Here is a 23,124-nt window from a genome sequence, read left to right as displayed (position 1 = left end):
TTGGAAGATTTTGGATTGGATTTCACTTAAAAAAAACCAAACACACAACGTACTTCAAAATGCCAGATGTTATGTTGATAACATCTGGTTAAATTAGCTTAGCATAATTGCGCAATTCTCTCTCTGTAAACTGTATGACTAACAAATGTTAGCAGATACAAATATTTAATAACAAATAATCTCTACATAAAACCAGTTTGTGAGTTGTGTCCTTTTTTGATTTAGTGACGATGAAACACTGACGTTAGCATGAGGTTAAGTTAGCGTGAGGCTAAGTTAGCATGGAGCTGAAGCTAAGTTTGAGCTGCTGCATCAGCTGCTGACTGATGGAGTCGATGGTGTGCGGCTAACGGTCTTCACATCACTGACTGCCACAATAAATGAAGCCGAGTCTGACTTTTGTACATTATTTTAATAAGATGTGCACTTCAAACAGACGAAACAATAAAAAACTACAAAGAAAATAAAAAGAAGTCAGATGAGTTGTTCAGTTCTTAACAGCGTGGGCAGATCTGAAGGGATCGTCAGCAGATCGTCCACTTCCTCCTGAAGAGCTGCAGCTTTTTCATTCACTAGCATCTGCAACACACAGAGACATCATCTGATGGACAAACCATTTATGTTAATCACCAGCTTATCCTGAAAGCCGTGAACTACAGACGACAGGTCAGCATGACACTCACTTTAGCAGAGGCCACTATCTGATTGGCCTGTTTCCTGTAAAGGTTTTCTATGGCCTTGGAGAGAACGGCGGGATCAGCGTTGGCCAGGTGAGTCAGCGTCTTATAGCCGGCGTTATACAGCTGCTTCGCTCGAGACTGCAGGGACCAAACACAGACAACTGCAGGAAACTCACCGGATATCATTACACTTGTGAGAGGAAAGGAGTCAGATGATGGACACAAATCAGATGATTAGTCAATAAAATGTCCAGCAGGTTTCCCCAGGATCTTTACCGACTTTATCAGATGTCTTGTCAGACCAACAGTCCAGAACACATAAAAATCATATTTACAAGCAGAAAATCTAAATGCAGAAACCTCAAGCAGCAAATGTTTTAATGTGTGTACACGTCATTGTACTTTGTGATTAATTTTCTCTTGATGGACTAATGGAGTTTAGTTGAAAATGTGTGTTTAGTCCTCATCCCGGTTTGGAGCGACTTCCCGCTCCACACTGACCTCCATGACTCCAGCCACCTCCATCAGAGGGATGAGCTCAGCCTTCACACAGTAACTCAGCCTTCGCGTCAGCTCCGTCAGCAGAGCTTTGTAAGGCCAAAACTCCTCCAGCTCCTGATCACACACACAACGGAACAAGCTGTTATCACTTTACCAGACCTGAGACCAGGCAGTGTGACAGACAGACAGGGTGGAGGCAGGCGACACCTCTGCGAAGTGCAGGACGCAGGAGCAAAAGGCCGAGGAGGAGTTGACCAGAGTCTGGACGAAACCCCGGCTCAGCTGGAACTTGTCGGCGATGCTCCACAGGTTTGTCTCCTTCAGTAAACCGAAGAGCACCAGAGCCAAATACATCCGGCCCACCGCCTCCATGTCCACGCCCTGAAACACAGCAGTCAATCACAACCGGGACGTGAGCCACCGTCACTTCACAGCAACCAAACGGAAGCAAAAACTGAACTACACACTTCCTGCACTCTGAAGAGACCATGAGACAGTCAGCCCCCGGAGGACACAACTTCTAACATTTAAAATCACAGAAGGGTTAAGCAGACTTATAAATCCGCCCGTCAAACATTAACCTGACTGGTGAGGTTAACTTAACTAACCGAACCTTTAAGGTGGAGGCATTTCAGTTAAAATCCTTCAAATGAGTAACTTTAACTAAAGTGACATCACTTGAGGACATCAGACATCACACAGCGCCGCCAGGAGACACTAAGGAATTTCAACATCCTGTTTCATGCGGGAGACAACAGCTGGAAACGACTCTGAATTCATTTGTGTCCACCTGCTGTTGGTTTGAATTTAATCATTGAGTACCCACAAGTTAGTACTTCAGGTGTGGCTCACCTTCTTCACCGTCTGTCCTGCAGCTTTTCTAGCGATGAAACTCTCAGGCACCCCGACAACCGCAGACATCCTCTGCTCTGCCGCCGACAGCAGGGTGAACTGAAACAGCACAACAAAAGCAGCTGCTTCAGTCCACCTGACGGAGCTGTGGGACGGAGACTTCCCGAGGTCTCACAGTGACTGCGTACCTGTCTGAAGTACGTCATCCAGTCGGGCTTGCACTGTGAAATCATGTCGTATGGTGTGACCAGGTAGACCAGGTGGAGGCAGCTGTTGAGCAGCAGACCGTCCAGACCTTTAGAGAGGTCTCTGTACAGCACGTCACTGAAGGTCAGGTCCACCGAGCCTGAGGACGACAGGCGGAGACGAGTCACATGCACCAGATGTATACAACTCACTCACACTGACAAAACCGTTCATTTCACCCAAAGCAAAAGGTTCTCAGACAAGCCGGAAGTAAAACTCTTGGAAAGGCGACCTACAGGTCCGCCGGACCAGTTCCAACACTTGTGGCCAGTATGAATCATTTACACACCAAAAGTGTAAAAACAGACACACGTTCAGAGCCAGCAGGACTGCCCTTTAACACCCACAGCCACAGTGCTCGCCTAAAGGATTCACCTGAGTGTGCGGACCTGACTCACCTTTGTACGTAGCCTTTCCCAGCTTGGTGACCTGCAGAGTCTGACCGTGTGGCTGTGCGTTCACCGTGATGAGATCTTTGTCCTTCAGGAGGTTGACGCACCGCCGCACCACGTCCCACAGACTCGTCTCCACACACAGGTGCCTCTGCTGGACGTACAGCAGCGTCCCACTCAGGAAGTCAATCACCTGATCCACAGAGGAGGTGATCTGCAACAAAACACACCTGTGACTCCCGTGCGCCCACGCAACTTTAAGATGAGGAGACTACGTGTTAAGGTGCTCAGGTGTGCACATGAGGAGGGCATTTACATTTAATCCTACAAGCGACAGGATGAGACTCTGCAGGCACTTCCCCCCGTCGTGCAGCAGGTTGCTGTAGCAGTTTTCCATCGGGGCACACACAAGTGATTTAGCCTGAAAAACACAGCAAGAAGGTCAACATACAAAGAAGAGCCCAAATAAAATCCTGTTCAGAGAAGTGACTGGTTCACAAACAACGTCATCCCACTGCGGACTCCTTTATTGAGCTGCTCCTCAGCTCCCTGAACTGGAACAGACCCGGTCCAACTGACCCGGTCCAACTGACCTGACGTGCGTCCACGTGTTAGGAGAACCAGGCTCCTCACCATGTTTCTGTCCTTGTCCTGCAGGATGAGGATGCTCTCTCCCACAGAGTCGATCCCAGCTCGACCGGCTCGACCCACCATCTGCTTGTACTGGCTCCTCTTCAGGAAGTCCGTGGCCACGTATGGCGAGCGCAGAATCACTCTGATCCAAACAGATGAAGAGACACACTCAGGATCAGACTGCCTGTCAGGCTGGTAGCAGATCAAAGCATCAGTCCAGGGTCCGTTCAGCCCGTTTACACTTGACACTTCTGTCCATCAGTGTGGAGATTTTAAACTTTAAACTCACAGCAAACAGCTACTCACTTGCAGTAACAGCAGTACTTGGTACTTCACCAAGTCCTAATGATCTTATGTGTAATTCACAGCCCAGTTCGAATGGGACCAGGAAATGGTTTGTTTCCCGTGGTTAACTGGGGTCCTGTGGTGGTTCAGAGGAAGAGGACGGACGTCACCCGTCCGTACCGCCACGCTTTGTGTAGCCCAGTTTATTCACCAGTTCGACCGGTTATGGAAACAGGCCGAGTCCGCATTTTGTCTTTTGTGATATTTCAAACGTTTGTTTCTAATTTGCTTGACAAGCACAATGTAGTGAGAGACAAACACAATTTCTATTAAAAGCTGTGACTTTTGCCCAGTTAATATCAAACCTGCGGGCAGGTAGGTTGATCCCTGCTGCCAGGGTGGAGGTGCAGCTGAGGAGACAGAGCACCCCGTTGGAGTAGGCCTCCTCCACCAGTTTCCTCTCCTCTGAGGTCAGTCCGCTGTGGTGGTAGGCCAAGCCGTAGGGCACAGTCCTCCTGAGGACGGGACACAAAGCGCCGCCCCCGCTGGCCCTCAGCTCCCTGAGGAGGACGGCCTTCTCCGCCTCCCGGTGCCTCAGGAACTCCCTGCAGGAGGCCACAGTCAGTGAGAGTCGACGGCAGAGCAGAACACAACAGTCCCGTCCTTCACTTACTCTTTCAGATATTTGCAGATCATCCCTGCGACGTTCTCACAGTTCTTCTTGGTGGGGCAGAACACCAGACACGAGTGAGTCGGGATGACTTCAGTCACCAGAGCGATGACGTGATCCGGGTCCATCTTCTGCATCGCACTCGAGTACTGAGGTCACAGAGATCAGACATGAGCATCGTTTTACACAGCAGGATGCAGGATGACAGAGAGGAGGAGTATCGGAGTCCGGTGGGGGACTTTGCTGCCTGTTGTCACACCAACTACCTGCAGCTCAACACTGCTAAGACGGAGGATCTGGTCATTGACTTTGGGAGGTCCAGACCAAGACCGCGACCAGTCCTGCTAGAGGGAGCTGAGGTGGAGGCTGTGGAGTCATACAAATACCTCGGGCTGTGGCTGGATAATGAACTGGACTGGACAGCACACACCAGCCACCTGTATGGGAAGACACAAAGCAGGTTGTACTTCCTAAGACTGCGGTCTTTCAACATCTGCAGCAAACTGCTGTGGATGTTTTACCGGTCTGTGGTTTCCAGTGTCCTCTTTTACACTGTGGTGGGCCTGGGGGGGCAGCACATCCGAGAAGGACACGTCCAGACTGGATAAGCCGATCAGGCGGGCCTGTGGCTCTGTGGGCGGCATGAAGCTGGACTCTCTGCTGACGGTGGCAGAGAGGAGGACACTGGACAAACTGCTGGACATTACGGACAATGCCAGCCACCCCCTGCACACCGTCAGTAGCAACCAGTGGAGCCTGTTCAGTGAAAGACTGAAGGACCAACAGACTTGGACCTTCTTTGTCCCTCATGCCATCAGGCCCTACAGCTCCTCACTTGGGGGGAGGAGGAGGAAATCGGGTACAAGCGGGGACAGAGGACAGAAGGGAAGGAGTGGAGCCACTCACTGTGCAATAACTTATCTTTCTTATTATCTTCGTGTATCTTCTTATTATACCTGTTTGCAAACAGTTGCTGTTAGTTGTTTGCAATCTGCCCTGTGTGCTGCTTCTCCTTCCATAAGCTGCTGAGGGATTCATCCCAAAGTCTCAGTCAGGCAGTCCTGCTGCCAGAGTTTTATCTCAGGCTTTACAATAAACTCCAAATGTCCTGACTTTATAACAGACACAAACCAGACTGAGGGAGGACTCCGCCTGCCGTCCTGCTGAGTGCGCTCGCTATTCAAACACAGCGCGGGAACACCGAACTTACTTTGAAGTTGAGAAGACGTGAGAAGCGGAAACAATCCTCCTCCTTCGCGTCAACTTCGTAAATTGTGTCGTTCAGTTTAACGAACTCCTTCAGCTGAACCTGAACGGAGAACAACAGGTGAGCAGCTTGGGTCATTATGACACACACACGCACGTACGTACACACGCAGCACTCGCTGGATAAATTCAGTGTTGCTTTGGGGTTTCGTCGACACTGAAATGCAGCATCAGCAGACAGTATTTAACAGTTTAACATCACCTACAGGCCTGAAGTCGTTGGTGTAATTTTCAGCCTTTAAAAACGTCTGCAGGTCGTCAATGTTTCCCAGAGTGGCGCTCATCCCAATAATCTGAGTCGTCTCTGAAAAAAAAAAATGCAGATTTTTCATCCAGCAGGTTCAAAAGGTTCAACAGGACGTCTGGGATTAAAGTGAAACTTACTGCTCACGTAGAGGACTTTGGCCAGAGTCATTTCAATAAGAGCCCCTCTGCTGCCATCACCCAACATGTGAAGCTGTGGGTGGAAGACAAGTTGACATTAAACCTCCCACCTCCACGTTTCCCATCTCAGCTTTCATTCCAACAGACGGCTGCTTTCACCTCGTCCACCACCACCAGCCCCAGGTTTTCCATCCTGCTGCTCTCTATCAGGGAGTTGACCAGGCTGTGGGCTTTCTCTATCGTAGCGACGTAAAGCGATGCCTTGCTTCTTCTCTTCACTGGAGGAAACTTGCCCTTACTGCCAGCGTACTCCTCCACCATGAAGTCCAGCTCCAGGCCGAAGCTCGCTAGCCCACGAACCTGCAAAATGACCAAGTGGTAGTTCAACATTGTTCAAGAAGGTGTGGACAGGTGTCCCGCAAGTCTCTATGCTGGGCCTTCTTCTCTTCCCTATGAACGTACAAATAACACATGGACATAAAGTGCAGCAGGACTGGATTGGCCTTTCAGCTGACAAACTAATGCTGAAGCTTTTCACTGGCTTTCCTTCAGTTACCTTCTCCTGCACCAGTGAGATGTACGGTAAGATGAACAGACAGTCTTTCTTCCTGCACAGCAGCTCTCGGAGGATGAGGATCTCTGCAACAAGAGTCTTCCCTCCGCTGGTGGGCAGCGAGTAGATCAGATTCTTCCTCTCCTGAACACAGTCCAGGTTCAAACACGTCTCCTGCCAGTCTGCAAAAAGAAAGGAAGACTGTTGTTCTCTGTCTGAAGCAACATCCACCTAAAGGAGCAGTCTGGTGTCTGGTCCTGGTCAATCATTTATGTGATTCAGTGAACTGAATCTCTTTGGGTTTTGGACTGTTGGCTGGACAAAACGAGACGTTTGAAGACGTCACCTTGCGTCGGACTTTCATTTTCCTTTGACATTTAGTAAACGATGAGTGGGCTATACGTAGATACGTGAAGATTCTCCAAATCCCTGGGTGGGTTCAGTTGTTTTAGTTTGTTTTACCAGCAGTCCCTGAACGCATCACGCAGAGGGCGTTCAGCTCTCAGCTCAGACTCCGGTTTGAGGAGAAAATGTTTTCTTTTTTGCAGTTTTGAAACTCTGAAGATTTTGTATTGCTGCTGTAGTTTCAGAATCATTACAATCCAACTGGATCGATGTGGGTAAATAATAAAATAGCCGTTAATTTCAATGATCGATTAGTCTAAAAACGCTTCTAAAAAAAACACCAGAAAAAAGTGAAGAGCAGCCAAAAAAATCTTCCCACAATGCAAAGTGACATCTTCAAAATATCTTGTTCTGTCCTGTCCAAGAGATTCCACTAATCATCAGAAAAGCAGAACCTCACATTACAAAAGCTGGAACGTTTTGGGTTTTTTTCTTTAACAGTGAATTTAATGAGATTAAGTTGATCTACTGATCACAAAATGGTGAATCACCATATAAAGTCTTGATTCCTCTCAGTTTGTGCATCAAATCCTTCACTTTGGTGGGGAGTCCAAAGAAAGGCCCCAGGTCAGTTGTCTCAGCAGATACAGTTTCCATGGCCTGCATGGCGACACTGATCTCCTCAGACACCACAGCTTCTTTTAACCCGACGGTCCGTGAGACGCTGGACGGAGCTGCTGCATTGCATACCATCGTCCTCTTCAGCTGATCCGCCACGCTCCTTCTCACTTTGGTCGGCCTCGTGGTTTGAGCCTCCACGTTTGCTTCTGTTCCAACCTCAGGGGTCCAGTCAGTGTTTCTAAAAGGCATAGAGGTTTTACCTCCGCCCTGCAGCCTGCTCCTCTTTGCATTCTGGAGAACTTGGTCTTGAAACTGTTGCTGACTGGAAGCTAAGTCCTCCAAGGGTTCGTCTGCGAGGCTGTCTAAGATGGAGTCGGTGAGAATGTCTCTACAGGACTGTTTCCAGGCGACATCTTTGGACGGCCGCAGAGGCGTTAAGTCCAGCTGATCCGCCACATTGGCTGAAGGCTGGATGTCACGTCGCCTTTCGTTTTGTTCTACATCGTCCAGCTTTGCCAACACAGAGCTGTCCTCCAGGATACTGTCGTAGTCCCCAAATAAATCAGTGTCGCTGCAATACTGAACACAGAACACAGGACTGTTAGCCAGCGTGGGGCTGAAACCGCAACCAACAGCTGATTCAAGTTACTTCAGAAAATGGCTGATGCATCATAGCAGTCTGAGGTCAGTTCCAGTTTCTCACACTTGAGGATCTGATGGCGTTCTTTGTCTTACATAACAGTAAAATGGTTGACTTTCATTCATGTTTCTTTCATTGGACCTTCAGTTCAATATGACAAAAGACAGAGAAAACTAGTAACCAATCACATTAAAGAAGCTGGAACCTGATTATTCTTAGCATTTTGCTTATGATAAATAATAATAACAATTATTCAAGCAATTACTAATCATCCTTTCTGCTTTAGATCAACGTTTGGACTTCAGTGTACCTCAGCAGCTTGTCCATCGGCCATGATGCTGCTAGGCCTCCTGTTTTGGGGACATGGCTGTGAACAGGTGTCCCCTCCTCTCTTCTTGGCTGGTGTCAGGTGACTCTTCAGGCTGTCCCTCGACCTCTTCCTCGAGTGAACTCGTTTCACTTGAAGTCCTTGTGTCCCAGCATTCATTACCGTCCAGTTCAGTTCCGGTTCAGCCGTCACAGCCTACATGTCAAACACGGTCAGCTAGCAAACAACCCATCCTGACTGTGACAGAAAACTGTGGTGGCAGAGCTGAGACACCGCTACAAACAGCAATACATCGTTACCAGTTTATACTTCAGGGTCCATGTTGTTATGAGACATTAACATCATTGTTAAACGAGTTACTGCGAAGATATCAGACTAACAAACCAGTTAAGAATCATCAGTTATCCCGGCTAGCTTACTCCTGACAGCTGTAGTCCCCGGTTTGTTCCCTCCACGAGTTAATTAGTCACGACTAGCAATACAAAGTAATCACAAACAACCATTAAAGTGTACAAAAGTCTGTCGCCGGGACATCCAAACGGCAGCGGGGCTGCCATTCGCAGCTTTTGGTTAGCGTGGAGGCTACAACAGCTCAGAGATCATCCATGTTTTTTAAAATTGTCAACAGCATCGTCAGCGCAAGAGAAAAATCCCACCATCATTTCCACCTTCGATTTAGCGGTCAATTAGCTAACAGAGATAACTGTTTAAATTACTAAGTCGCCCCCATAAAATAGGTAGTTTGACCACAGTTAACTTCTGATATGCTATCCAAATAACCACAAAAATCATTTCTTTAATCTGGGCTTTTGTCTGACAATTTGTAGTTTGCCGTCGTTGTACCGCCTTATAAAAGTTTTAAACATGCTATTGTGGGTTAAAGACTGTGAAAATTCACAAAGAAACTCTGGTGACTAGTCACAAACGTTGCTTGGTGAAACTAAATATAGAATCAGAACTGTGTTAATATAAGTAGCAACATATGCTAAGACGTTCACGTACGTCTTTCGCGTACACCTGAGTGATTCTATCTTGTCTCGTTGAGTCTTTGAAGAGGGTAACATTATTGCTTCCCCTAAAACTTCACAGCGAGACAATTTAATCATTCACATCAGAAACTTAAAATCTGTCAGTAAAAAAAATAGCTACAAATAAAGGTAGATATCACAGTGTTTTGTCCCCCATTAACAAACAATAACTTGAGACGAGGTAGGAACTAATAGTTAGAAAGCCCAGTGAAACACCGGAGTTCCTATTCGACAACATCCTGTCGTGTGTCAGGTCAAAATGTTCACTCTGAGAGGGTTACAGAGGCTAAAACCTGTTTTATCGCCGCATGGAAACACAAGTAAGGCTATAGAAATGCTTTAGCACCTGTGTCAATTAAGTGTAAGATAAGCAACCACCATTTGTTTAGATATAAGTTTGAATCAGTGGCATCCGGCCACAGATACTGATGCTAATGCTAACGTTAGCCAGCGACCAAACGAGCTGTTATGAAAATGTAATCTGCTTCTGCAGGTTTGAGAAGTGTCACAACCTCTCCAAATGTGGTCCAACAAAAAGATGACATGGTAGGTAATTCTGATTTATTTACAGTATTGTGTCGGTGATAACGGGGTCATATTGCGTTAATGTTCTTGTATCTTCACCTGTAAGCTCGTGAAGATGGAAAACCCGTACAAAGAACCGCAGAAAAAATGCGTCCTCTGCAGTGTGGCAGTGGACTACAGAAACATCCAGGTGAGTGGGGCTCCTGCACATCTTCACCTGCTCTCACACTGTGTCGTTACCCAATAGTCTGAGTGTGTTTCGTGAAAGGTGACCTTCTTTAATATGCACGTGCAACAGATGAGAGAGAGCAGCGAGAGACATCAGGTCACGTTATATTACAGCGACACTCAACAATCAGTTATTGGAGGGTTCCTCATCTCCTACCAGACTATCTGTTGCTGATACTGACCACGTGTACAAACTGCTGCAGCACGTGTCCAGGTGTGTCTTTACTCACACCTGTCCTCTTTACAGCTGCTCTCCCAGTTCATCTCACCTTACACGGGCAGAATTTACGGCCGACACATCACAGGTGAACACACACTCAGTCTTTTCTGGATGTTTGCAGTATTTAGTGGACCTGAAAAGAGTCCTGTAGTCTCGTGGTTTTTCTTTCACAGGCCTGTGTGGGAGAAAACAGAAGGAAATCTCCAAAGCGATAAAGAAGGCTCACGCCATGGGTGAGTTTCCTGTGGGTCGTCCTCCACAGTGACGTGTGTTTTCAGCTCCATCTCAGTCGCCAGTTGCCATGGATTTTAATGCCAACAAGTGATTTTCTGTCAGTTTTAAATCAACCTTCTCCATGCAGGTTTCATGTCGGTGACTCACAAGCATCCAGAGTTCATGAGGGACCCCAACATCTGCAGCGTCAAACATCTGGATTAGCAGATCAGTGTGTGTGTGCGCGCGTGTGTTCAGTCTGTTGTCTCCTGTTTATTAAAGTGTCACTTCTGAGCTGTGAGTCGGCTGTCAGTTTGTGTCTCCTCCACCTGCAGCTTCACACAACTAAAAGAAAAGTTTAACTTACACGTGCAATAACAAACATCAGTTATCATGAGCCCAGGGGCATCATGGGACGTGGTTCTCTCAAGACACACCTGATGGTCTGAGAATCTGATGCTCTGCTGGAGGTTCAGGCAGCCAGCAGGACAGAAAGGAGCTCAGATGAGAGAAGATGAACCAACATGGCAGATACTACAGCAACACGAGTACTTTTACTTTGACTACTTAAAGTACACTTTGCTTATCTTATTTTCAATTGATCCTTAATATTAGCATGTTTTATTGTGTTTATTATTGTTATTCACAATTTTACTGTTCTGTTATTCTTAATCAGCTAATGTTAACATGCTAACATGCTATACCTGCACAACCTAAACAACAGCAGGTTAGCATTTAGCTGGCAGCTTCACAGAGCTGAGAAAAGAACATCTTGATATACCTCCAAACATTTCATGTGACTGAACCGTGAAATTCAAACTGCGTTCAGTGACATTAAAATCAGTTTCACGCTCACTTCGCACCCAACGAAAACATCACGAGCTGCTCTTCCTGCGTTTCCTCTCCCTCACCGGCTGCATTTCTGTCGGCCTCTTCCGACAGTTTGTCCTGCTCGGGTGCAGCGAGGAGGGAGTTTCCTGAGAGTCTGTCGTGTCCGAGCGGATCGCTGTCGCCATGGAGACGTCCACGTCCTGCTCAGCGCCGCAGCAGACATCAGGAACAGGAAATGCGTCGAGGGTTAACGTCTGAGTGGTGAAGAGTGGAGAGCTGGCGAACAGAACTCTGACGGCCTCGCAGAGCAGCAGGTTCTTCTGCTCGGGCGGATCGTCGTCTGACTCTGCCGACACAGAAAACACTCAATGCAAACAATGAAATGAATTTCGTTTCCAGTGAAATGACACACACTCGACGGCGAACCTTTTCCTGCTTCGCTCTGCTTCTTCTCACTGAGTCTCCTCCTGAGAGCTGAGACATCAGCCTGCAGCGTCTCAACCAGGCGTTCGCTCTCCTCCACGTCCCTGCAGGCTTTCTGTCCAACAGGAGACACAAACAGACTGTGTGAAGCAGCAGACAGATGAAACACGCTGTCCGCCGCTTCCCGACTTCCTGCTGCTCACCTGCAGCTCAGACTGCAGCGAGTCGTTCATCCTGTTCACTTCGTTGACTTCTCTCAGCAGCCCGTTGGACGAGAAGAATTTGGAGCTGGGAAGACAGGAGATGGACATGAGGTTACGTGAGCAGAAGAGACGCTCAGCTCCCCTTCACGCCGTGCAGGATCCCACCTGTGTTTCTTCATAGTGAGGTTATAACCTGCCGCCGAGCACGGAGCCGACACCTTCCAGTAAGCCAGCTGCTCCAGCAAACCCAGGTTGTTGACCAGCACGGGGACGTTCATGAACTGCCTTCACGGGACAGGAAACACAACATTTAATCAGCTGGGCTGACTTGTAGTTTTCATTCATGGAAATGATCCTTCAGCACGTTAAAATGTTAATATAAGACAGCCGTAAAACAGCTTTAACGTCGCAAATATATTCTCACACGTAAACTGATGACATTTCGTGGAGTCGAGACTCATTTACAGACACGTTTAATCGCAGATATCAGTGGAGCAGTTCTGGCAGGTGGATGTGCGTAAGGCAGACCTGCTGCGGGAGATGAAGGCGGCGAACTCCACCCTGTGAGTCGAGCCCGGAGGCGTCAGCTTGCTGGGCGCTAGCAGCACAAAGATCATGTGAGGGTTGGACAGAGCGCTCTTCAGCTTCTCGTGGACCAGCTTTTCCCTAAAGGTCATCTGCAGATCCGTGTTCCTGCGCTGTCGGTACCAACCAATCACGCTGTCCTACAGGGGTGGGACACGCAGCAGCTCCGTCAGTGCTGACAAAACAGTTGAAACCCACGACTCAACTCTCCAGACGTCTCTCAGTTTACCTGCTTATTGTCTCCCAGGATCTTCTTCAGTGTGTCCACGTTCACCTCTCCTACGCTGTCGTAAAAGCTGCAAACACAGAAATCAGGACAAGTTCAGGACGGCCAGGCCTCAGATCAGACACCACAGATGTGATCTCTGAGCAGTACTCACTGGTTCAGTCTGTGGCAGGCCACGTGCTTTTGGACATCTGTTAAAGAAATAAAGAAGAATCAGCGTGCGGCGGTGAGGATGGGACGCAGCGTGCGGCCGAGCTGGACTTACTGTAAATCTCCTCGATGTGAATGTGGTCTGACTGAGAGTCACTGATGGTGATCTGCTCTTCGAATTTACTCTCCCCGAGGATGAGACCTTCCTGCAAAGCGACGAGACATGAGGACAAACCTGTAATGTGGTGTCTGTGAACAGCGGAGTGTGTGATATTACTTACATGACATGTTAATAAAAATGTGGGTGTGGTGGAGTGATTAATGTGAAAAACGCCCCCCCCCCCTTCATTAGCCGGCTGATGTGCCCTTGAGCAAGGCACTTAACCCCCCAATATGCTCCCCGGGCGCTTGATGCTGCCCACTGCTCCTGTGTGTGTTTCACTGCATGTAATTTGGGTGTTGCATGTGTGTGTTCAGCTAAGGATGGGATAAACGCAGAAGACGAATTCAGTGTGTGTATGTATAAATATAATATAAATATATATGTCAATAAAGTGATTCTTCTTCTGATTCTTAATAACAACCATGTCGTCACACAGCTTCTGCTCCTCTATGCCATAAGCGACGGGAGGCTGAAAGCTTCCGGCTTCTTGGACTTTTAGCGACATCGACATTTACTAACGGAGTTACGAGCAACAGGCAGACTGCTGGATAATGAAAACAATAATAATGCGCAGTGTAAAGCTGAATGGATTTTCCATTGTGCCGCACTTCACTCCTGCTGTTGTGAATCACAGCAGCGGCTCCTGCACGGCGCTAACTGTTTGTTTTATGTTGAAATTAGCTCATGTAAGAACCGCTTGTCGGATTTAACATATGCCGAATTGACCAGCAGACCCCCGTGACTTTTAAAATGTATTTCAGGAACTATGTAAAACTGTCCATAATCACTGTGATTTAAATACGTACATTGTTGAACGGAGTCTGGTATGGTGGGACTGTCCAACTCTTAACTCGGTTCAAAAAGTTGCAAGTTTGTCGTGTTCGGATTTTTTAATTCACTTTAAGGACACTTAAAGGACAAAACGTCTCCACTGCTCCAAACCACAGGCTGACACCTCGACAGATAAACGATTAGACGTGAACTAATCAACTTAAAGTTTGTTCAAAACGATGGGACGCTTGTCTTCTCTTCGGTTTGCTAGCTTTCCTCCTCAGCCTGAAACACTGAAGTCACGGGCCGCCGGACGCCACTGAAAACACATGAACTCATGAGAAGTGAAAGTATTTCTCACCACGTCTGAATCACTGTGAACATGCTGGAACATCAGAGAAGATAAAACAATACCGGACACACGGACGGACGGCTCCGCCATGCTGCCCATTGACTCCCAACAGCCAATCAGGAGCGTCACCGGAGCGCCACGTGACCGCAGTGCGCGTCTGCGTTTGTGCGGCGCAGCCCGCCGGCACGAAGCTCATGGGCGGGTTTAAACAGGAAACCAGTGGTGTTCAGGCTGAGAGTCAACACACCGTTAGTCGGCTGGAACAGGACGTCTAACAGCGCCGGGTCTGCCTGCTCATCGCACAGGTATTTACTACAACTGGAATACACGTTCGACTTACCGAAGTTCGGTTTCACTTGAGTTTAGTTAACACAAACACTTGGACTAACGGGCCGTGGCTCACACTGGGGACGTTTACTCACGTACTGCGCTTAAACACAACCAAGGACGGAGTTAGAGTCTGTACTTAAAAGTAAAAATACTGCAGTGTAGACTCACTGAAGTTCTACTCTCAGAATCAAAGTAAAAGTACAGTATGTACAGTACAGTAAGTGTAAGTATGTGTTTTATATAATATGAGATTATTGGATTATTTTGATGATTGTTGTTGCGTTAACCTGATGATCGATGTTGACTGATGGAATATTGACTGGTTTGGTGTCGGGCTGTAACTGATTTATTCTTAATTAATCAATTAATTGATCTTCCGTTTGTTAATACAAAGCCAAACCAGAAAAATGTTCACAGGTTGGAACAAGTTAATTATTTTGCTGTCATTTCTGTTTTAACGATTAATCGAATGTTCCTGTTTGTGTAAAGTTGAACATGAGTGACGAAACCCTGAAGTGTTGCAGGTCCATCACTTCCTCACGGTGTTGTGAGTTAGATTTAAATTGAACAGATGTGTATTTTTCACTCAGTGAGGGCTGCATTCACCAGTGATTGTTCTCATCATCAGTTAATCTGCCAGTTATTTCAGCGTTCGAGCCATCAAACATCTGAAAACAGTTGAAAACGTCCCAGACCTCAACAACAAATTAGTCACTTTGTTAAACTGATTGTCTGTCGATGCGTTCAGCCGCGTGGAAACTAAAACCAGCTGGGGCTCATGTTAATGTGAGCTGAGTTCTGGACCAGCAGACTTCTGACCTCTCTGAGGGTTTCTCAGACGGACTCTGGAGTCCTGCAGGTGATGACGTGAGCTCAGATCTGCAGCGCCGCGGCGATGGAGGACCTGTGGTGTGTGGCCCTCGGGCTTTTCCAGGTGTGGATGTTTGTGGTGGTGTTCCTCATCATGCTGCCTGCCATGTTCGGACTCTCTCTGGGGGTCACCGGGGTTTACATCCAGATCTTGGTCAAAATCCTGGAGGTGAGCGACACACACTGCTGTCTGTGCTGCAGTCAGCCTGTGCCCACTCGGCTCATTTCTCCACATGTTGGTGCGGTGATGAAATGAGCAGCAGGAGGCAGGGTGTCACAGGTCGTCTGGATCTGTCTGTCTTTGTAGTGGGCCACGGTGCGGATCCAGAGAGGACGGCGGCAGCAGCCCAGCGTGCCTGTGCCTCTGCCCAACGGTGAGTCACTTCACATTAACTGTCAGCACCGAACAGAAAGGCTGCGATTTCCAATTAACAGGGATTAACTGAACGCTTCGTCAGGCACAGAAACTACAGTCAGTCAGTGAAAATATCATCAAGAAACAAAACATGACACAGCAGCGCAGAAGTACGACATCGGAATAAACACTGACAAAATAAATAAACCACGTTATTTACATCATTATTACTGGTGTGTTAATGTGTTAGCTGACATAATGTGTCATATTTTATAAGATTGTCCCTTTTACTGTAAAATTACGATTTCTAAACGAATGACAGTTTTTGAATAAAGTAGTGTAAAAGTACTTAAGTAAAGTACTATGGATGAGCGAGTACCCCATTATCTTGATCACTGACTACAGATAAAGGACGACCTGAGAGCTTGCTAAAACACATGCACTGCCCCCTGGTGGTTGGCTGCAGTACAGCTCATTAACTCCTCCTCCTCCATGTTAGCAGATGGGACATGAGCCAAAATAAAAACACGTCATGTCAAATAAATCTGATTTTGATTAGTTATTTGATGCTTTAAAAAGGGGCTGAAGCGTCATGATAGCTCAGTGCTTCTCCCGATTGGCTCAGATGTTTAGTTTGCTGTGTTTTGGTGTGTGTGTGTAAACATTTTAATCAAACTCACTCATTTCACTTCTTGCCTGCCCCCTGCTGGCCTGAAAACGAGAAGAAGAGAACCAGAGATGTCAGCTCTTTTAGACCCTTTTCTTCGTATCGATCAGAGAGCTTTATAACATTATAACACACAGATGAAAATAAAAGTTGGTTGTAGTTTCACGCTGCTGCACCTCTGGGAGCGAATGTGCAGGTTGTGTGTTTGACCAGACGTTTAAATTCACGTCTAAACAAACTGAAGACTGAGACATTGGAGACGAGTCAGTTTGGGGCAGCAGCTGCAGTCCCTCGTCCGTCTCTCAGGACATTATGTCCTGCTGCATGAGGGATTTGTTTGAGCTGCACACAGAGATCATGTGACGCTCAGCGTGTGTGTGTGAGAGGGTATGGCTGCTCCCCATTGGTCAGTTACAGCGTGAAAAACACATGGCTCGTCTCAGGTTGATGATGCAACAGCAGATTACATAACTGTAGCCAAACAACAGTCACAGTCAAACAGTGGGAACACTGGGAACTCTGGTCCCGTGTGTCACATGGTAACAAGCTGCAGAAGGTCAGACATGAAGTGACCTTACATCGACCCTATCTGTCCATGTCGGCGGGTCTCCATCGTCCTGGAGCTTGTTGGAGTAACGTTAGAGGAAATAAAGCTGTTAGACGTGTGTGCGGTCGGCGTCCTCGTGATCTTCTGCTGAAACATAACACACTCTGTTCCTCTGCTGCGGCTTGTTCTAATCCCTCTCAGGCTGTAGAAAGACTTCCCCACCCAGAAACACCACGAGGAGGCCTGCTCAGCCGTCTGAGGTATTGAATCACCCGTCCAGAGTCTGAACCGAGTCGCAGGGTTCACTGTGACAGCGAGGCTCACGCCTGAGACTGAAAACTTGATGCTGAATACAGGACAAACACTTTCGTTTCCTCTTTTTAAAACACACACAGAAGGCTTCTTGTGCTAGTTAATGAGTCACGTATTTGATGTTACACAATACAGTGTACCACAGACTGGTGTTTGTGCTGTCGCTCTCATTTCATACAAAAACTTACAAGGCCTTGTTTGGTAAATATTAGTCCCGTCAATATAGTCCCAGCATATCTGCACAAAGCCAACATGAGATGCTCCAGTTGTAACCCCCAGTTCTGTGATGGTGTCTCAGGGATCATTGAGCGAGCGGGGGGCTCGATGGTGGAGGAGATGGGCCAACTGCGGAGCTCTCAGGAGTTTGCCCTTAGCGACCCTTTCTACTTCTGCAAGAAGGGTTTGGAGAGCATCGTGGACGACCAGGTGACGCAGCGCTTCTCCTCCGAGGAGCTCGCCTCCTGGAACCTTCTCACTCGGACCAACCAGAACTTCCGCTACATCAGCCTCCGCCTCACCATCATCTGGGGCGTCGGCGTCTTTGTACGTTACTGCATGCTGTTCCCTCTCAGGTGAGTCCGAGCCACTTTTCAGCCTGTGTGCGTATTAAATGATAGTCAGGTTTATTAACCGTGTGGGAGTCTGGCGTAGTCATACGGTCAGGATGACGAGGACAATGCAAACTGTAAAGATAATAAAGCTCTTAAAACAGCTTTTTCATCTGCTGATAGTTGATGTTGTACACAAGTGGATTTCAGCAGGTGAATCTGATGACTTCTGATGTTATTAGAAGTTATTAAAGTCCTCCTGGTGGGATCTGCTGTGAGATGACAGAGCAGACATTCCATCTTGTCCTCCCTGTTGTGCTCCTGCAGGATCACTTTGGCCATCATAGGCCTCTCCTGGCTCGTGATTGGAACGGTTCTGGTTGGATTTCTACCTGAGAGCAGGTACGGCAGCAGGCCGCAGCCACACACCAACACCTCAAGACAAGTCAGACAGTGTCAGATGAAAATATTCTCCTGTTTGTGTTAGTGTGAAGAACTGGCTGAGCGAGCTGGTCCATCTGACCTGTTACAGGATCTGCGCCCGAGGACTGTCAGCCACCATCCTCTACCACAACAAGTCAGTTTACAGCTCCAGTCCTCTTTGCTTTATCACCTTTAATCCGTCACAGAGTCTCACTGCACGCGTCTTCCTCTCGTTTCCACAGAGAAAATAAACCTCAGAAGGGAGGAATCTGTGTGGCCAATCACACCTCGCCCATCGATGTCGTGATTCTGGCCAATGACGGCTGCTACGCCATGGTGAGTGCCGTCAGCAGGCGGGTGGGCGAGTCTCTGGTTCCAGATGTTCTCATGTCTTTGCTTCCTGTCACCCACAGGTTGGTCAGATCCACGGAGGCCTAATGGGGGTCCTCCAGAGGTCGATGGTGAGGTCGTGTCCTCATGTCTGGTTCGAGAGGTCGGAGATGAAAGACCGACATGCTGTGACCAGCAGGTGAGACAGGAAGAAGACTGCTGCACCTGAAGTGGAGGTGAATTCTCCTGAGGTGTTTCTACCTTGTGAGCAGATTTGGACAGACTACACCAACATTTTGCTTTGCGGCAGTTTCACAGAGAAAATCACACTTTAACTAACACAAAGGTCAACAGGGATGAAATATCAGGAGTGAGACACCAAACTGAAGTCCTAAACCGCAGACTGAAAGAGGACATTCAGGAGACGACCCTGATGGACAGCAGAGCCCTCATGAAAATGTCTTCCTCTGTCCGCAGGCTCAGGGCTCACGTTGCAGCCAAGACCAAACTTCCCATCCTGATATTTCCTGAAGGTCAGACTCTGCTGTGCTGTAGCTCGTCATGTGAGGATGACCATGGTGGTTGGATAACTTCTGCCTGTTTTCAACAGGAACCTGCATCAATAACACGTCGGTCATGATGTTCAAGAAGGGAAGCTTTGAAATCGGAGGGACGATCTACCCAGTCACCATCAAGGTAAAACTGACGGAGCTTCACAGTCCGACGGTCTTAAAGCTGACTCCGGTTCAGAACTCAGCTTCAGGTTTCTCTCCGTGTGTCTCAGTATGACCCTCGTTTCGGCGACGCCTTCTGGAACAGCAGTAAATACAACATGGTCAGCTACCTGTTGCGGATGATGACCAGCTGGGCCATCGTGGTCAACGTGTGGTACCTCCCTCCCATGATCATTCAGGTGCACCTCCTGAAACTCCTCCTCACTGCTCACACCTCCTCACACCTCCTCACACCTCCTCACACCTCCTCACGCCCCCTCAGCTGCTCACACCTCCTCACACCCCCTCAGTTCCTCACACCCCCTCACACCTCCTCACACCTCCTCACACCCCCTCACACCTCACACCCCCTCACACCCACTCCCCTGAAGGTTCAGCTTCTCTGCAGAGCAGAAACGTCACATCACAGAGTGCAGGAAGCAGCTTCTGTACTTACCAAAGTAAGTCAGATATCAAGAGTGGCTCATCACAACTGTGTATTAATGTGTGTGTCCTCTGTGTGTGTGCGTCTGTGTCCTGCGTGTGTGTCCTCTGTGTGTGTTGTGAGCAGGACGGTGAGGATGCTGCTCAGTTTGCCAGCAGAGTGAAATCAGCCATTGCTCGTCAGGGTGGACTGCTGGACTTGGCCTGGTGAGGGTCTTCCTCTCAGATTACTTGATCAGCAGAGTTTCAAGGTTTCACCAGGAGGATTTTCAGATCTCACAGTGACGTCTCTGTGGAGCTGACAACACGAGGACGTTAACTCATGTCTTTAATGGTTATTGTTAATGAAGATCAGCCTGTGAAGTACAGACTGATACTCTGTCCTCCATCATGAGCACTTCTGATACTTTAAGTACGTTTAGTTGGTAATACTTGGAGTACTCCGACGGTGTGGTTTTACTAAACGTTCTGGTCTTTGTGTCTTCTAGGGACGGAGGACTGAAGAGAGGGAAAGTGAAGGACTCGTACAGACAGGAGCAGCAGAAGATGTACAGCAGCATCATCGTGGGTCAGAACGGCCTCAGTCCCCCCGCAGCTCGCAGAGACGACTCAGAGGACGGCGGCATGACTGGAAGACAAACTGGACGAACTGCTTCTCATCACCCAGAGTCTTAACTTAGCCCCAAAGCTCAAATCAGGGCCAATCTTCAACCCTGGGAGAGTGTAAGAGTGTGTTTTCACCAGCAGGAGGCAGCACAGGACAACACAATCCTCCTCCTCTTCGTCCTCTTCGTCCTCTTCGTCCTCGTCCCCTCCAGTGTTTTAAACTTTCTTGTGTTTTCAGTGTCTCCTGACACAAACTGTTACTGAAGATGACATTCACTTTTATTCATTTGGTTTTATATTCTGTTAATGAAGGAGGAGAAAACGAGTGGAAACAGAGAAGCTGTGATCAAACTTCACGTCACACATTTAATGATTTGAATCTGACAGTCAGCTGATTTCACTTCCTTCGTTTTGAGTTCGTGTGGTTTCACGTCAGCTCACGTCAGGACTGCAGTCAAGTCCTCAACGCAAACTCAGGTGACAGTCAGACAAAAGTCCACCAACCCGACAGGTTTAATCACATTAATGAGGAGTTATGTCATTTTTCAAGTGTGACAAAAACAGACTCGATGTTCAAAATGGCCAAAAAGACAAAAAAACTAAAACTAAAAAACAAGATGAAAAATAAACATGACGACTGGATGGACGACAGTAAAACATAAACGTCATGCGTCCTTCTCTGCTCCTCCTGTGTGAACTAAAGCTGTGGTTCCCAACCTGCAGGTCGGGCCCCTCGAGGGGTCGCAGGATGACCCCGAGGGGTCGTTTTTTCACACGTTTATCTTGTTTTTTCTTGTTATTTTATTCTTCAGGCTTTGACAATAAAAACAAACCAGATGAGCTGAGCTGGTAGAAACCAGAGCCTCACTTAATGTTCACCAAACATTTCCATTTTATTTTGAAGATTTTCATTTGCAGCTTGTTTTCAGACAAGCAAACCAAAAATAAATACACACACAAATATAAACCACAATAAATACAAAGAACCAAAACCAAAAAATATCCAGCAAGAGTTTTACTTCATCCTAAAACCCCAAAATACCACAGAAATCTGCTGTTAAATTTCTCCATGAATCTGAAAGTATCAGATGTTCACCTCAGAGCAGCTGCAGCCCGCACACGTTTTTACAGGAGAAAACGTCATCAATACAGCTGATCAGTTAGTGATTAATGGACTGATGGTTTCAGCTTTAAGTTTTAAATCTTGGAAAAATTTAACTAAGAGTTACTAAAGATGTCAGATTACTGTAATGAAGTAAAAATACTTCCTTCTAAGATGTAGTGCAGTAGAACTACAAAGTGGCAGGAAAAGAACAAATTCAAGTAAAGTACAAGTACCTCGAATTTGTACAGTATTATACAGAGTATATATACAGAGTAAATTCACTTTACAGTACAAATTCACATACAGTTCACCAAATACAAATAAAAATCCTGCAAAAAAATAAAAAAAATTTACTTCAGTAAAAGCACTAAAATGTTTTCATCATATATGCAGATATTCATTAATATATGACACAGAGTTTATTTGTACACAAGAGAACTGTGACATTGGATTTTCAACAACACAGTAAATGTTCAATAATCACATTTGAGAATTAAATGTTCGATAGCCACATTTCAGAATAATTCAGATCAGGTCTGGATGTCTGGTTCACCTCCTCACCACCTTTAAAGTCCAGTGAGACCCAGAATAAACTGTGGACATGCTGTCCTGAACCCCATCAGTGAGTCAAAATGCCTCCAGCTTCTCAGATATGAACATTTGTTTTTCCCGTGTGTGTTTGCCGTCACTGCTTCAGATTTAAGCCTCAAACTCATTCTTATAAAAGCCGACCGTCTTCATCAGATATCTGGTCATTTTTATCACGACTCCAGTTATTTCTTTTTTCCTGATTATTTTTCCTTTTCAGCTGATTGTTGTCTTCGGTTTGTTTCCCTTTGTTCCTTCGTTTGTGTTTTGTTAAATCAGGTTTCAGTCTGGGATCGTGTGGTCACAAACATGTTGTCTGCTCACAGATCTGAGATCAGTCTGGACCGGACCCCATTGGACCGGTTCAGCATCAAACATCCTGGACGTAAATCTTTTACTCCAGCAGAATATGTTAGTTTTACTCGTGCTTCTCTTTGTGAAGGATTCCTGTCCTTCACAACCACAAATCAAAGCTGTTCCTCCTCCTGCTCCTCCTGCTCCTCCTCCTGCTCCTCCTGTGATGGAGGTGTGACGGAGGCGAAGGACAGAGGAGACGGCTGCACATCGGGACATGTTTACTGTGACGGCGCTTTAATAAAGAAAGCAGAGACTGTGAAATAGCATGGAGTTATTGTTCCACACATTTCACAGCCTCTGAGCCTGTGAGTGCGACGCCGAGGCCTCCTCCTCCTCCTCCTCCTCCTCCTCCTCCTCCACCTCCTCCTCCTCCTGCCGGCGGCTCCAATAACAATCCGCAACTCAAATTACTTGAACAGAAATGTTTGTTCTCCCCTAACAAGATTGTGAATTATTAATAGGATCTAAAGCCGATTCTATAACCCGATTGTTGAGGTGGGATTCTTGGCGAGCGATGCTCCACCACACCATTTACTGTGATGTATGTGTCTGCACATCTTTATATCCAATTTAATGTGATTCAGATAGATTTCAGAGGGACATCATAAAAGGCAT

The 23,124-nt window shown here is 47.1% G+C and overlaps 4 protein-coding genes across 10 annotated transcripts; 2 read left to right on the top strand and 2 right to left on the bottom strand.

The window, feature by feature from the left end:
* Nucleotides 1–393: 393 nt before the first annotated feature.
* helq (helicase, POLQ like) lies at nt 394–9,064 on the bottom strand. Of its 4 annotated transcripts, none has more exons than XM_046376107.1 (18): nt 8,379–9,063; nt 7,359–8,007; nt 6,466–6,644; nt 6,069–6,269; nt 5,910–5,982; nt 5,732–5,829; nt 5,470–5,568; nt 4,263–4,408; nt 3,955–4,194; nt 3,305–3,446; nt 2,988–3,092; nt 2,678–2,885; nt 2,222–2,379; nt 2,034–2,132; nt 1,389–1,562; nt 1,182–1,295; nt 684–818; nt 394–601 (listed from the first exon to the last, which is right to left on the bottom strand). In XM_046376107.1, exons 1-18 carry the CDS (start codon nt 8,553–8,555, stop codon nt 566–568), a joined length of 3,033 nt encoding a protein of 1,010 aa, XP_046232063.1. In that variant the 5' UTR covers nt 8,556–9,063; the 3' UTR covers nt 394–565. The 4 variants fall into 4 exon arrangements, with proteins under 4 accessions (XP_046232063.1, XP_046232062.1, XP_046232065.1 ...); XM_046376106.1 differs by having other exon boundaries at nt 394–579; nt 8,379–9,060; XM_046376109.1 differs by lacking the exon at nt 7,359–8,007 and having other exon boundaries at nt 394–579; nt 8,379–8,520.
* Nucleotides 9,065–9,591: 527 nt separating this feature from the next.
* On the top strand, nt 9,592–10,904 carry mrps18c (mitochondrial ribosomal protein S18C). The gene is made up of 6 exons (XM_046376121.1): nt 9,592–9,744; nt 9,918–9,970; nt 10,056–10,139; nt 10,425–10,482; nt 10,571–10,630; nt 10,759–10,904. Exons 1-6 carry the CDS (start codon nt 9,684–9,686, stop codon nt 10,833–10,835), a joined length of 393 nt encoding a protein of 130 aa, XP_046232077.1. The 5' UTR covers nt 9,592–9,683; the 3' UTR covers nt 10,836–10,904.
* Nucleotides 10,905–11,221: 317 nt separating this feature from the next.
* On the bottom strand, nt 11,222–14,478 carry abraxas1 (abraxas 1, BRCA1 A complex subunit). The gene is made up of 9 exons (XM_046376118.1): nt 14,324–14,478; nt 13,144–13,234; nt 13,033–13,069; nt 12,882–12,948; nt 12,596–12,792; nt 12,233–12,352; nt 12,068–12,152; nt 11,868–11,979; nt 11,222–11,787 (listed from the first exon to the last, which is right to left on the bottom strand). The coding sequence occupies exons 1-9, from the start codon at nt 14,411–14,413 to the stop codon at nt 11,486–11,488; spliced, it is 1,101 nt and encodes a 366-aa protein (XP_046232074.1). The 5' UTR covers nt 14,414–14,478; the 3' UTR covers nt 11,222–11,485.
* gpat3 (glycerol-3-phosphate acyltransferase 3) lies at nt 14,478–21,304 on the top strand. 4 transcript variants are annotated; one of them, XM_046376114.1, is made up of 13 exons: nt 14,478–14,619; nt 15,483–15,683; nt 15,822–15,888; nt 17,694–17,967; nt 18,271–18,345; nt 18,431–18,520; nt 18,609–18,702; nt 18,780–18,895; nt 19,174–19,229; nt 19,307–19,392; nt 19,481–19,609; nt 19,981–20,060; nt 20,342–21,304. In XM_046376114.1, the coding sequence occupies exons 2-13, from the start codon at nt 15,540–15,542 to the stop codon at nt 20,526–20,528; spliced, it is 1,398 nt and encodes a 465-aa protein (XP_046232070.1). In that variant the 5' UTR covers nt 14,478–14,619; nt 15,483–15,539; the 3' UTR covers nt 20,529–21,304. The 4 variants fall into 4 exon arrangements, with proteins under 4 accessions (XP_046232070.1, XP_046232071.1, XP_046232072.1 ...); XM_046376115.1 differs by having other exon boundaries at nt 14,483–14,619; nt 15,393–15,683; XM_046376116.1 differs by having other exon boundaries at nt 14,586–14,867.
* The last annotated feature ends 1,820 nt before the right edge of the window (nt 21,305–23,124 follow it).

Source organism: Scatophagus argus, chromosome 20 (genome assembly GCF_020382885.2).
Source record: "Scatophagus argus isolate fScaArg1 chromosome 20, fScaArg1.pri, whole genome shotgun sequence".
NCBI lineage: Eukaryota > Metazoa > Chordata > Actinopteri > Scatophagidae > Scatophagus > Scatophagus argus.
This window is presented reverse-complemented; position numbering and strand designations above follow the sequence as displayed.

Bases quoted from the DNA above. Each gene is read 5' to 3' on its own strand.
- gpat3 (XM_046376114.1), top strand. From the start codon at position 15,540: ATGGAGGACCTGTGGTGTGTGGCCCTCGGGCTTTTCCAGGTGTGGATG. The intron at 18,521-18,608 runs GTCAGTTTACAG...TCGTTTCCACAG, and splicing joins ACCATCCTCTACCACAACAA to AGAAAATAAACCTCAGAAGG. The intron at 19,230-19,306 runs GTCAGACTCTGC...TGTTTTCAACAG, and splicing joins CATCCTGATATTTCCTGAAG to GAACCTGCATCAATAACACG.
- abraxas1 (XM_046376118.1), bottom strand. From the start codon at position 14,413: ATGGGCAGCATGGCGGAGCCGTCCGTCCGTGTGTCCGGTATTGTTTTA. The intron at 12,949-13,032 runs GTGAGTACTGCT...CTGTGTTTGCAG, and splicing joins GCCTGCCACAGACTGAACCA to CTTTTACGACAGCGTAGGAG. The intron at 12,793-12,881 runs GTAAACTGAGAG...CCACCCCTGTAG, and splicing joins TCCTGGGAGACAATAAGCAG to GACAGCGTGATTGGTTGGTA.
- mrps18c (XM_046376121.1), top strand. From the start codon at position 9,684: ATGTTCACTCTGAGAGGGTTACAGAGGCTAAAACCTGTTTTATCGCCG. The intron at 9,745-9,917 runs GTAAGGCTATAG...CTGCTTCTGCAG, and splicing joins ATCGCCGCATGGAAACACAA to GTTTGAGAAGTGTCACAACC. The intron at 10,483-10,570 runs GTGAACACACAC...TTTCTTTCACAG, and splicing joins TTACGGCCGACACATCACAG to GCCTGTGTGGGAGAAAACAG.
- helq (XM_046376106.1), bottom strand. From the start codon at position 8,555: ATGAATGCTGGGACACAAGGACTTCAAGTGAAACGAGTTCACTCGAGG. The intron at 2,886-2,987 runs GTAAATGCCCTC...GTTTTGTTGCAG, and splicing joins TGTCGCTTGTAGGATTAAAT to ATCACCTCCTCTGTGGATCA. The intron at 1,296-1,388 runs GTGTCGCCTGCC...GTGTGTGATCAG, and splicing joins GCGTCCTGCACTTCGCAGAG to GAGCTGGAGGAGTTTTGGCC.